Source organism: Carassius gibelio, chromosome A1 (genome assembly GCF_023724105.1).
Source record: "Carassius gibelio isolate Cgi1373 ecotype wild population from Czech Republic chromosome A1, carGib1.2-hapl.c, whole genome shotgun sequence".
Lineage (NCBI taxonomy): Eukaryota > Metazoa > Chordata > Actinopteri > Cypriniformes > Cyprinidae > Carassius > Carassius gibelio.
Window position 1 is genome coordinate 32112516 of NC_068371.1, and position 13287 is coordinate 32125802.

General features: G+C 36.0%; 1 protein-coding gene across 1 annotated transcript in view; it reads right to left on the minus strand.

Annotated features, from left to right (window-relative positions):
• The window catches only part of LOC128027910 (deoxynucleoside triphosphate triphosphohydrolase SAMHD1-like), a 67692-nt gene that overhangs the window by 11511 nt on the left and 42894 nt on the right, over positions 1-13287 (minus strand). Inside the window, exon 8 of the mRNA XM_052615727.1 lies at positions 2624-2724. Coding sequence (XP_052471687.1) covers positions 2624-2724 — 101 coding nt within the window. The remainder of the gene's footprint in view (positions 1-2623; positions 2725-13287) is intronic.

Consider the following 13287-nt stretch of genomic DNA (forward strand, 5'->3'; position numbering starts at 1 on the left):
ACAACTCATAACACTGCCCATGATGGAGCTCTGAAGAGTGGAGGCTTCAGCAGGATGACTCTCTTAAACGAGAGGAAGCCTAGCACTCAACCCTCTTAGATAAACTCTCAAGAGTGGAGGCCTCAGCATAACGGCTCTGTAGAGTGAGAGGAGGCCTAACAACACTCAGCACTAAAGACAGTTGGAGAGGCTCACTTAGGAAGAGGAGCCTACCTACCAATATCACTGTCCAATCAGAGCTATGGAGAGCTGATGCTTCAGCAGAATGAGTCTCTTAAATGAGAGGAAACCTACACACTAAATCCTAATTTGAGCTCAAGAGTGGAGGCCTCAGCCTAGCGACACCCAACGTCAAAGGCAGTAAGCGAGGCTAAAGAAAGAGCCTTCAAACTCATATCACTGCACATAACTGAGCTCTGGGGAGTGAAGGCTTCAACAGAATGAGTTTCGTACAAAAGGTTGAAGACAAAAAAGAGGATGATGTGTTCTACAGGTGTCATTTTATATCCGCAGTCACTCATTTGCTTACTTCATAGGTTACTTGTTGTTAATTAATTCATGCTTCAGACACCGGCCATGCTGTTAGCATTCCCAAAGCACCCTCTAGAGGACGCAGCATGGAGTTCCCTTTCAAATGGGAACCAGAATTTTTGCACAGTTTATTGTGCATGCAGATCATATTTTAAGTTGTTTAAGTGGAATCAAGGAGTTTATAACAATGGTTTCATATTTCTTCACTTTAGACATGTAGAACATATCTGCGCTTGTGTGTCGGTGTCTGTAATGTGTGCCATATATGTCAAACTTTTAGGAATTTTATCTAAGTTTTAGGCTAGTCAATACTAGTCAGTCGTATCTGAGATAAAGGATCCGCGAATGAAACTGTGACCACTAACACCATTAACTTAAGTGAATGAAAGGCATTAATCAGCTATACACATTCGCACAAATAACTTTTAATTTGAATGTTTCAATATGTGTTAACACACATTACTTTATTTGAATGGTTCAGTGATACAGCATGGCCATGAGTGGTTAGAAAAGTAATGCGTAGTGACATCATTGCTTGATTATATCAGGAACCAAAGAATTGTCTTTTTGATCCAGTTCAGTGAGCGGAACTGTCCAAAAAGAACCGTTGCACGTAAAAGAATCAGACTTTACATCACTACCCAGCAAAATCCCCAGTGTTAATTTAACACTCTGAGTGTGGACACATATAAACACTGAAGCAGAGTTAAAAATAACACTGAAGCAGAGTTGAAGTTAATGAGATAATTAAGAAGTTAATTGAGTTATGATTGATCATTATTGAAGACACCTGATGTTAACAAGCAGACTCAACAAATGAGAAAATCAAATATTTGTGTGTCACCATCATAGTGGTCAGTGTTTGCTTTAGTTTGGATCTTGGCTTGTAACTTTTTTAATTTTCAGATTTGTGTGTCAAGCCAAGAGTAAAATCATTGTGTGTTGATGATTATGTTTTAATGTAATCGTTTTGCTTGACCTTAATCACTGAACTTGTTTACAGGTTCTTCTCTTATTATCGATCTTTATTGATTGTAACAGCTTTGATTCCACAAATAAAGAGTCTGTGTTTTATATACATTTTGTAGGCATCTCTTGTGATTCTGTGATTCAGATTTTTTTTTATTAAGAAGTTTTAATTTTAGGCACACACAGATATAACAAGAATCAGTGTATGAATCTCAACAATGGTGACAAACAGCATATTCAGATAAACAGATCTACTCTGAACATCACAAAACTAGATACTAAAAAGCTCATAATTTATTCATGCCGCAATGCATGATGGGAGCCATGGATGAGTTTTAATTGGCTACAACATGCTTTATTGATGGTCACCGTTGTTGTGATGCTCATGCTGATTCTTGATGTCTGTGTGTCTAAACTAAGGAATTCTCTTTTTTATTATGTAGTACTAACTTTTAAAAACATGTTATATTATGCCAGAAATGCTGGATCACTTTTCATCCACCTAATTTAAGTACACAGTAAAGAAACCTGAATTCAGGCATTAAGGTCACTCCATGACAAATCAGTCCAAACCACAATCAATGCCATAAGATTGCCTTGGCTCTGGTCTATTTGTATGTTACGATTGAGTTACCACAGCCACACAAAATCTAAAGTAAATAACTGAAGGGTCAGGATCACAACTAAAGCAAACACTGACCACTATAATGGTGACACAAATTGTGATTTTCTCGCTGGGTGATACTGCTTGTTAACATCAGGTGTCTTCAATAATGGTCAATCATAACTCAATTAACTTCTTAATTATCTTATTAACTTCAACTCTGCTTCAGTGTTACTTTTAACACTGCTTCAGTGTTTTTATATGTGTCCACACTCAGAGTGTTAAATTAACACTGGGGATTTTGCTGTGTAGTACATACAAATCATAACAATATTTCACAGCTCACTAGTCATTAGTGAAGATTTGACATTGTTCTTTTCATTGATGTCACGGTGCAAATTTCATGCAGCTCTACACTCACTAGTCAGATGACATTTATGACTAAGGTGATTGGCTCAAAAAATTAAAATAGATGCTAGATTATAGCAGCATCCCCACAAAATGCCAAATAATATTTACCGTGCAAAATAGTCCCATTTGTCTACATCAATCCCGTTCTGTTTATTTGCCACAATCTCATACAGGAAGGATTTTTCTTCATCTCTGCCTTCATATGTCCACTGAAAAGACAAGCAATATCTGGTTCACTTTAACTTTTCATTGAAGGTTATAAGTCAATCTGTTAACCTGGAGCAGAGTTAAACAGTTGTGTATCAGATTCATGCATTTGGTCTTTAAAGGTGGGGGTATGTATTTTTTTCAAAGACGCTTTAGTAAACTGAGTCTGACCGAGTACCAAAACAAACTTGCAGCCAATCAGCAGTAAGGGGCGTGTCTACTCATGATGTGGAGAAGAGAGTGCTCAGTGCAGGATGGACATTAGCTGAGCCGAACGATGACAGATAGATCGAGATGGCGGATAAAAAACAAAATAGGAAGATATTTGTGGAACAAAAGAAAGCTTACAATAAGGCAAGAAGTAGGACTCATGTAAATTTCAGATTAGCTTTCCAGCACTGGAGAGAACTCAATGAGTGGGAAGGCTTGCAGTTGGACGCCGAGGTTGCTTTTCTTCTTCTCGATAGGTGAGTAACATTGGTTTTGTGGGGGAAAAACTAAATATAGTGAGATCCTTCCTGAGCCTGAAATCTGAAGACTTTCTCTCTCTCTTCAAAACTTTTTTTTTTCCTCTCTACTATGGGTTTAAGACACTATATATATTTTTTCTCCTACCTTTTTTTCACGTTGCGAATCAGGGCATCTGTAATATTACACAGAATTGACACTAAAACATTTACACATTTGTCTAAAAATTTTTAGATTTATTTTGTTAATACAAACCCGATTCCAAAAATGTTGGGACACTTTACCAATTGTGAATAAAAACAGCAATGATGTGGAAGTTTCACATTTCAATATTTTATTCAGAATACAACATAGATGACATATCAAATGTTTAAACTGAGAAAATGTATCATTTTAAGGGGAAAATAAGTTGATTTTAAATTTCATGGCATCAACATATCTAAAAAAAGCTGGGACTTTTTATAACAGTCTGCAAACGTCTGGTGACTGAGGTGACAAGTTGCTCAAGTTAAGGAATAGGAATGTTGTCCCATTCTTGTCTAATACAGGCTTCTAGTTGCTCAACTGTCTTAGGTTTTCTTTGTCACATCTTTCTCTTTATGATGTGCCAAATGTTTTTTTTTTTGGGTGAAAGATCTGGACTGCAGGCTGGCCATCTCAGTACCCGGATCCTTCTTCTATGCAGCCATGATGTTGTACGTGATGCAGTATGTGGTCTGGCATTGTCAAGTTGGAAAATGCAAGGTCTTCCCTGAAAGAAATGACGTCTGGATGGGAGCATATGTTGTTATAGAACTTGGATTCACCTTTCAGCATTGATGGTGCCTTTCCAGATGTGTAAGCTGCCCATGCCACACGCACTCATGCAACCCCATTCCATTAGAGATGCAGTTTTCTGAACTGAGTGCTCAGAACAACTTGAGCTGTCTTTGTCCTCTTTAGTCTGGATTACATGGAGTCCCAGTCTTCCAAAAAGAACTTAAATGTTGATTTGTCTGACCACAGAACAGTTTTCCGCTTTGCCACAGTCCATTTTAAATGAGCCTTGGCCGAGAGAAAACACCTGCGCTTCTGGATCATATTTAGATATGGTTTCTTTTTTGACCTATAGAGTTTTAGCCGGCAATGGCGAATGGCACGGTGGATTGTGTGCACCGACAATGTTTTCTGGAAGTATTCCTGAGCCCATGTTGTGAATTCCATTACAGTAGCATTCCTATATGTGATGCAGTCAAAGGTGGATACTCCAGGGGTCAGAAAGTAAAAGTCCTGCCATATTTTTGCTCCACCCATGAACTCAGGAGCTGATTTCACCAGAGGAGTAATCAAGTCATTTCTTCCAAATCACAAACGAGTTTCAGTGAAATTCCAATTCCTCAAATAGTTAAAGTTAATGAGATTATTAAGTGAATAATTAAATGAAGATCATGCATTATTGATGAACACCTGCTATTATTGAGAATTACAAAGGATCAGTAAATCTAGATTTTGAATAATTGTTCCAGTGAAACTACAACACGCAAAAAGATATTACAACATTTACAATATATAGATTTTAAATGTGTAACACATATAAAAATTTGAACTCCAGTGATTTATAGACACACACAGATATCAGGAACCAGCATATGAATCTCTGCAATGGTGACATTCAACAAAATGCTTCATGTTGCAATACATGAAAAACTCCCAAAATGCACTGCAGTATGAATAATTATTTGTCACCACTGTTGAGGATCATATGGTCATGACTAAATGCATAATCTTAAACAATTTTTTCCTCTCTTAATATTGAAGTTTTATGGTTGAAATATAGAATAAAATATCACTGTTTTTAAAAAGATAATACATTTGAATCAAGATCATACTGTAGGAGCCTAAATGCAGTTAGTTGATACGTAATTTTAATTTATGCGTTAAATAGTAATTTACATTATTCATTTTTGTGGAGGAAATTGAAGGTAATATTTACAGCATTTACAGGTTTATGCAGTTAATATTTACAATTATGCAAAGAGTTAATTGTGTCATTATCTAAAATGTGTATGGATAATGTAGAGTACATATTACATTGGTTATATTTTGGGAATAGAGGACTGTAATCACATTTTTATCTTTAATCGCATGTACCTTTAATTGTTTGGGATACTCTCATGAAAAAAAAAAGTAGGGCTTCATTGTGGAACGGTCAGGCAAGCATAGAGTGGAGCCACACAGTTTTTTTTACCTTTTTTTTCTCTCTCTTTTTCTTTTGTCGGTAATTAATTGTTGTTATTTTATGTAATATTCCTGTGCTAATGTTTGTTGATGCTAACTGAGTAAACGGATACGTTTTTTCACAAGTGGTTCTGTGGATTTGTTGATGTGGATTCTGACGAAGGGAGTGGACGAAGTGTCAAGCTAGGGCTTCATTCAGTGGAAACCTACATTTTTAGTCAAAAAACTTGCTCTGCAAGGATTATTGGACTTTGGAACGGCCTGACTCGAGACAAAGGACGGTGAATCTTTCATGGTGAATCTGTGAGTTGTATTTTTCTTTGCTCTGCTGTGGATCATGAATCGAATCATGAGGAGTGCAGTTGGTGTGCGCACCGCCGTAAGAGAGAAATAAATAAATAAAAAGGACGCCGTTCGGCTGAACGATGAAGTGGAGCGCATTGTGTGAGTGTTAAGCTCACCCTACGGTTTTGACATTTGCATTAACTAAGTGCGGAAACATTTGTTTGTTATGGATGAACAAGACAGTGAAAAACGGACAGTAAAAATGACTGAAAAGGCTGTGGAAGAACACAAGTCTAGACAACTCCATGCACACAGGAATAAGTTATCCCAGCTAACGAGCATGATAAAGCATATTGAGCAATTAATGGAAGATGATGCAAATGCTGATATTGTTCAAAATAAATTGCGTGTGGACTTCAGTGGTTTGCAGCAAGAATTTTCCGACTTAAATGCTGGTTTGAGAAGATGTATGTCTGAAGAAGAATTCCTGGATAATCAAAAGAATTGGTTTAATCTTAAAAATAAGCCAATAAATGATTTCTTCTGGAAATGTGAGGAATGGATGAAAGATGTCATGAAATGCTCTGAGCAGGCTGAAGAGTGTGATAAACACGTAATGCCTGGATCACGATGTGGAAGTGTGTCATCATCATCTTCAGTCAGAATAAAGGTAGAAATGGAGCGTTCTTCATTAAAGGCAACGACTGCAGCTTTAAGAGAGAAGCTAGCCATAGAAAAAGAAGAAGTATGCAGAAAAACAGATGCAGGGAAGCTCAGCTGCAAGCAGAAGAAAAGCTGCAAGAGGCAGAGTTTGAGGCTGAGCAAAAACGAATAGAGGCTGCGATAAAGGCTAGAAAGGAGATGCATGCAATGCAGACCGCTCTTGCAGGGTCAGATGCAAAAATGGAAGTTTTTCAAAAATATGAATGCACACAAGCAGCCAAGAACAGTATAGAAGCTAATGAACATATCTCTGAAACAAAGGTGAACACCACCTACCAACCACCAACAGCAAACACCGCCTACGTCCAAACTTGAAAACAAGGTTCAGCTTGCAAGGCTGCAAAGAACCCGGCCTCCATCGAACATGGACCTCAATGATGGACCAGTGCTTGATAATTGATGCAAGGCTATCTCTCAGCAAGTTGACGTCACTGAGTACCTTGTGAAGAATCACAAAGCCACATTACTCCCTGAGCTCACCATTCCAACGTTCAAGGGCGATCCGCTTGAGTATAAATCCTTTATCAGGTCTATTGAACACGGTGTTGAAAATTGCAATGGTGACAGTCGTGATCGCTTACAGTTTTTGTTGCAGTACACAAGTGGGCAACCACATGAGTTGGTAAAAAGCTGCATTCACATGGAATTCTCAGCAGATTATGCTAAAGCGAAATAAATGCTGAAGGAGTTTTATGGTGATGACTACAAGATTGCAGAAGCCTACATAAAGGAGGCTTTGGATTGGCAGACAATCAAATTAGAAGATGGCGCTGCACTGCAGTCATTCACATTGTTCCTCACAGGCTGCTGCAACACAATGACTGATATAAGCTACATGGAAGACTTGGACAACACAGCTAACATAAAGGCACTAGCTAACAAGTTGCCATACAAACTCAAAGAAGCTTGGAGAAAGTCTGCGTGCGACCAACAAGAAAAAAAAGGGTGAAATTCAAAGATTTTGTCGAATTTGTCAACAAGCAAGTTAGATATTTACTTCACCCACTCTATGGGAACATACAAGAAACCACCACCAGGCCAAAACAACAAGTACAACAGAAACCAAACCTAAAATACGCAGAGATACTCAAACCTAAGAAAGTGTTCACAGCGGCTATTGTCTACTCTCAAACTGAAAATAACAGACAACCAACGCCAAAAACACAAAATGTCTTAGTGCAGTGGTTCCCAAACCTGTCCTGGCGTACCCCCAACACTGCACGTTTTCCTTGTCTCCCTAATTAAACACATCTGATTCAACTCATCAGCTCATTAACCCATGTGATAATGAGCTGATGAGTTGAATCAGATGAGTTGAATCAGCTGTTCTGTATCAGCAGCTGTTCATCATTAATTCACAATTATCACTCAATTAATCACTTAATTACTTAATTGAAAATTCTTTAAATGTACATGGTTTAAATCAAGGCAAACAGTTTGCTCAAACGGTTTGAGTTAAGTTAACTTGTTGGGTTTTACAGTGTGGATGAAATAAATATATGGCAGGACTTTTACTTTCTTACCCCTGGAGTATCCACCTCTGGATCAGTGTTAATTTTGACACAAAATTTTAATTTAGTTTTAGTCTTAGTCTTTTGACTATAATTATTTTTAGTTTTAGTCAAGTTTTAGTCATCTGATTTGTTTTAATTTTAGTCTTATTTTAGTCGACTAAAATTGCTTGGTATTTTATTCGACTAAAATCAATAACAGATTTAATAGACAATTTTACAGCTGGTATAGGAAACGAACTTAACCAAAATATCTAAAACACAAATTCAACTGTATTTCAACACAACTGTGTCTTTATTTCGATTCAAAAGCTTTTATGCAGCAACAAACACTGTCATGATAATGTAAACAATAAATAGCTGCCAATTGACCATCAATAAAAGAAAAATAAAGTTAGGTCCAGGACCTTAAAGCTTACAGCTGAGCTGAACAAGGAGTGCATACATTTAAAGTAAATATTTAATAAGTTGGGTGGATTAAAAAAAGTAACAAGATTTCATAAGGTATTCATTTGTCTAGCAATATTGTATGTTTTAAATATTACAATATTGCTAGATTAGTATGTATAATGATAGGATGTGAACATTCACGTTTCACATGACTAATATATAAATATTTGTGATATTGTCAACAAGTAGAACATTATAAAATATACTAAACATTAGTATTAATCAAATGTATGTATCATAATATTACGTATTAGTATTGTGCTCTCATCTAACTTGAAGAAGGGGCTATTTTACAGTACTTTTCAGTTCGTAATATTTAATGCTACAACATCTACACTGTAAAAAGTGTTTCCCTATATTTATTCAGTAAAATTGTGTCAAAATTTTACAAGCAATATTATTAATTAAATTTAACACATTTTAATTAAGTAGAAATAATCATTAAAAATGAGTAGAATAACATGAAAAAATTAAGTAAAATTTACTTAAAAATATTGATTTCATTGGACAAAAAACAAACAAACAAAAAAACACTATGCTAAAGAATACTATGTTATGCATGCCAGGCCAGTAGTTGGCGATCATCAAACACCCTTCAAAAACATTATATGCATGCACATGACATCAGCCTTTTTACAAATTAACATTTTTGTTGCTTACATAGATATGATAAAGGCATCATGTTCAAAAGGCTGTGTCTTAAGGCCCCCCGAACAGAGTTATTGAAGACACCTAAAGTTCACAAACAGAATCAAAGGGTAAATTGTTGGTTACCATTACAGTGGTCAGTGTTTGCTTTAGTTGTGTTCTTGACCCTTGATGTTTTAATATTACGTTTTGCATTGCTGTTGTAACTCAGTTATAACAGCTAAACAAACTAAGAATAAAGATGATCAGGTAGTGTTGGTCATGCTATTACATCATCTTTGTTCTTCCTGTACATCTGAACTCATTCAGAGTCGGGTCTCTGAGACAAGATAACATTCATTATGGCAGCCCTGTGATTCAGCAAAAAAATAAAAAAGTGGAATTTTCAGTATAAAACAGAGTTTGAGAATTCGGTTTAAAACAGAGAAAAGGGAACTTTCTTTTGACACACAGTCACATCAAGAACCAGCGTATGAATCTCAAGAATGGTGACAAACAGCATATTCAGACGAACTGTAAGAATCACAAAACAAGCTACTATAGAATTGTTGCTCATTATTTATTAATGCCGCAAAGCATGATGGGAGCCATAAAATGAGTTTTGATTGGTGGCACCCAGAATGCAGTGCAACATGCTTTTTGATGGTCACCATTGTTGAGGTTCTCAGGCTGATTCTTGATGTCTGTGTGTCTAAATGAAAACGCTTTCCTTTTTTAACAAGGTTTTGATCAGATGTGCTTCTAAGAATTTCTCTGATAATGCTGAAAACACCAGAGCTTATATTGTTCAATCACAGGACACATTATTGATAAAACACACCCAACTCAGACCAAATGATGATGTAAAAACAAATAACACCACGTGGTCGCATTTCCATCTTGGCTTATCTAGCTGCTATATCACAACTAGCAACCAAAGAAAATCTGTTTAAAATTTTAAGGGTCAAGAGTCCAACTAAAGCAAACACTGACCACTACAATGGTAAGCAAATTATTATTATTTTTTTCATTCAGTGATTCGGTTTGTGAACTTTAGGTGTCTTCAATAACTGTTTTGGGGGCATTACAACCTTTTGAACATGATGCCTTTAACATATCTATCTAAGCAACAAAAATGTTAATTTGTTAAAAGGCTGATGTCATGTGCATGCATATAATGTTTTCGAAGGGTGTTTCATGATCGCCAACTACTGGCCTGGCATGCATAACATAGTATTCTTTAGCATAGTGTTTTTTTGTTTGTTTGATTTTTGTCCAATTAAATCAATATTTTTAAGTAAATTTTACTTAATTTTTTCATGTTATTCTACTCATTTTTAATGATTATTTCTACTTAATTAAAATGTGTTAAATTTAATTAATAATATTGCTTGTAAATTTTTGACACAATTTTACTGAATAAATATAGGGAAACACTTTTTACAGTGTACGCACTGCAGTCTTCCAATTTTGCCTAGCTCAATAAACAAAAGAACATCGTTGTGAAATTACGTTTGAGAAAATGTCCGGGTGGCTCGTCTGTAAATGTCTTTTCAAATTGGTTGTGTTGCCACGAATGAGCGCTCCGCATGCTTTACACTTCGTTTTGTTTTGTTCGTCGTCAAATGTGAAGTGAGCTGTGGAAATTTTGTCGCTCTTTTATTCATCACCTCTTCGAATGCCGTCTTCCCGGGAGCTCATTTAAAAACTGAAAACCTTCGCTTCACGTCTCAATAAGTCAGGCTCGGATTGGTTCTCTTCTCTCATGCAGTCTTGCCTGTTCCGTTTTGCCGGTTCTTTTGTTCATTCCTCGCATCTCTCCCGTCTGCTGATTTGATTTTCGTCACAGTCTATTTTCGTCTCGTCCTTTATTCGTTGACGATAATGTCAATCAATTTAGGCATAGTTTTAGTCTCCATCAGTGCCTTCTTTTTTAGTTTCCGTTTCGTTTTCGTCCGCAAAAATATATTCATGACGAAAATAATGACGAAAATATTTAGTCAACGAAATTAACACTGCTCTGGATGCAGTGCGGTCTAAGGGCACGAAGATCACGGGCATCCAGTATGGTTTTCCGGCCTTGGAAATTGGTGATCCTCTGCTCATCTTGTTGCCAATTGACCTAATAAGTTGGAAAATGGTCCTCCAACTGTTTCTTATATGTACATTTAACTTTTGCGGCCTCTTATTGCTACGTGTCCCAACTTTTTTGGAATGTGTAGCTCTCATGAAATCCAAAATGAGCCAACAGTTGGCATGACATTTCAAAATGTCTAATTTAGAACATTTGATATATTTTCTATATTCTATTGTGAATAAAATATAAGTTTATTAGATTTGTAAATTATTCCATTCCTTTTTTACTCACAATTTGTACAGTGTCCCAACTTTTTTGGAATCAGGTTTGTATTAGGGCTGCACGATTAATCGCATGGATTGTCAGTAAAGCGGGTTCTGTGATTAGCAGAAAATGTACAACACCTGGTTCCAAATGGAGTGGCACATCCCAGCTAGAATTATATATTTTTCTTGTTCTAAAATGTTCTAAGAACATTCTTACGGATTGTTCTAACAATGTTTTTAGCGGGTAGTTTTATTTTTGTTCCCAGAACGTTTTTTCAAAATATAGGATAACATTCTCTAAAAACATTCTAAAAATGTTTATTAATAACATTATTATGATGTCTGATGTCACCATAATGGTGGTTATTGTTGGTTTTAGTTGTGCAATTTGACACTTGACTTGTCAGTGTTGTTCTTTAGCTGCTTTCATCTTTATTGTGGCCAAAACAGCAAGAGAACATGCTGGTGCTGGTTGCTTGCTGATGATTAATATATCACCATATACGGAGTCTGGTTAACTGTTTTCACTCAAGCTAATGGGTGGTGTTATTTAAGTATTGTTTATTAAAGTGACTCAATTGGCCAACAGCCAGACACCCACCTGAATTTAAAGCAGTCCATTTCAAAGATTTACAAAAAAAAAAAAAGTGCTTTCTTTTGTCACGCAAAAATCAAGATTCAGTGTATGAAGTGACATGCTTCATGCTGCAATGTATTCTGGGTACATCATGGAAAACTCATCCGTGGCACCCAGAATGCATTGCGGCATGAAGCATGTCACCATTGTTGAGATTCATACACTAATTCTTGAAATCTCTGTGTGTCTTAACATTCTGAGGTTTGAAGTGATTCATGAAAAATATAATTTTAAAAGATTAAAAAAAAGACATAAATCTGTAGGATCTTGAGTATTGCAATACATCTGCTATATTCACTAATATTGAATTAAAAGCATAGGCTAACTTCCTGATAAAAACAGTTGATCAGATTGACACATGAAAAAATGTTTAATATCAACAAGTAACCAACATCACCTGATGACATATTTCTCTCTCTGTTTTTTTGCTATAACAAATATAATTACAGCAGCTAAATGAACAATAACACTGAAAAGAGTCATACTGCCAAAGTACTGATCACCATAATGGTGACATCAAACTAAACTATTATTTTCAATAAACCATCAATACCTCTGTTAATCTCAATAAGAACTTTTTACATTTATGACATAAATAAATCTTGTTTATAATTTGTGAAGTTGGTAATACTGTTTATGGAGTATTTACGCTAGAGTTTGACACCAATCAGAGGTTGGGTTTTCACTTTCAACCAACATTTGACTTCTGAGCAATGTCAGTCCACATCTAGTGTGATGGGAAGCCGTAGTTCACTGACAAGCTGCGCAATTTCACGTTCGTAATCGCAGATAAATCGCATGCGGTTATGAACACGATGTTGCGTAGCTTGACAGCGAACAACAGCTCTACACAGCAAAATCCCCAGTGTTAATTTAACACTCTGAGTGTGGACTCATATAAACACTGAAGCAGTGTTAAAAGTAACACTGAAGCAGAGTTGAAGTTAATGAGATAATTAAGAAGTTAATTGAGTTATGATTAAGCATTATTGAGGACACCTGATTTTAACAAGAAGAATCACCAAACGAGAAAATCACAATTTGTGTATCACCATTATAGTGGTCAGTGTTTGATTTAGCTGGGATCTTGGCTTGTAACTTTTTACTTTTAAAGTTTGTTTGTCAAACCAAGAGCAAAAATCATTGCGTGTTGATGATCATGTTTTAATGTAATCGTTGTTTGACATGATTCACTGAACTCATTTACAGTGTTTTCTCAAAGTAAAACTTCCATTATTGATTGTCACAGCTTTGATTCCACAATGAAAAAATCTGTATTTTCTATACATTTTGTAGGTATCTCT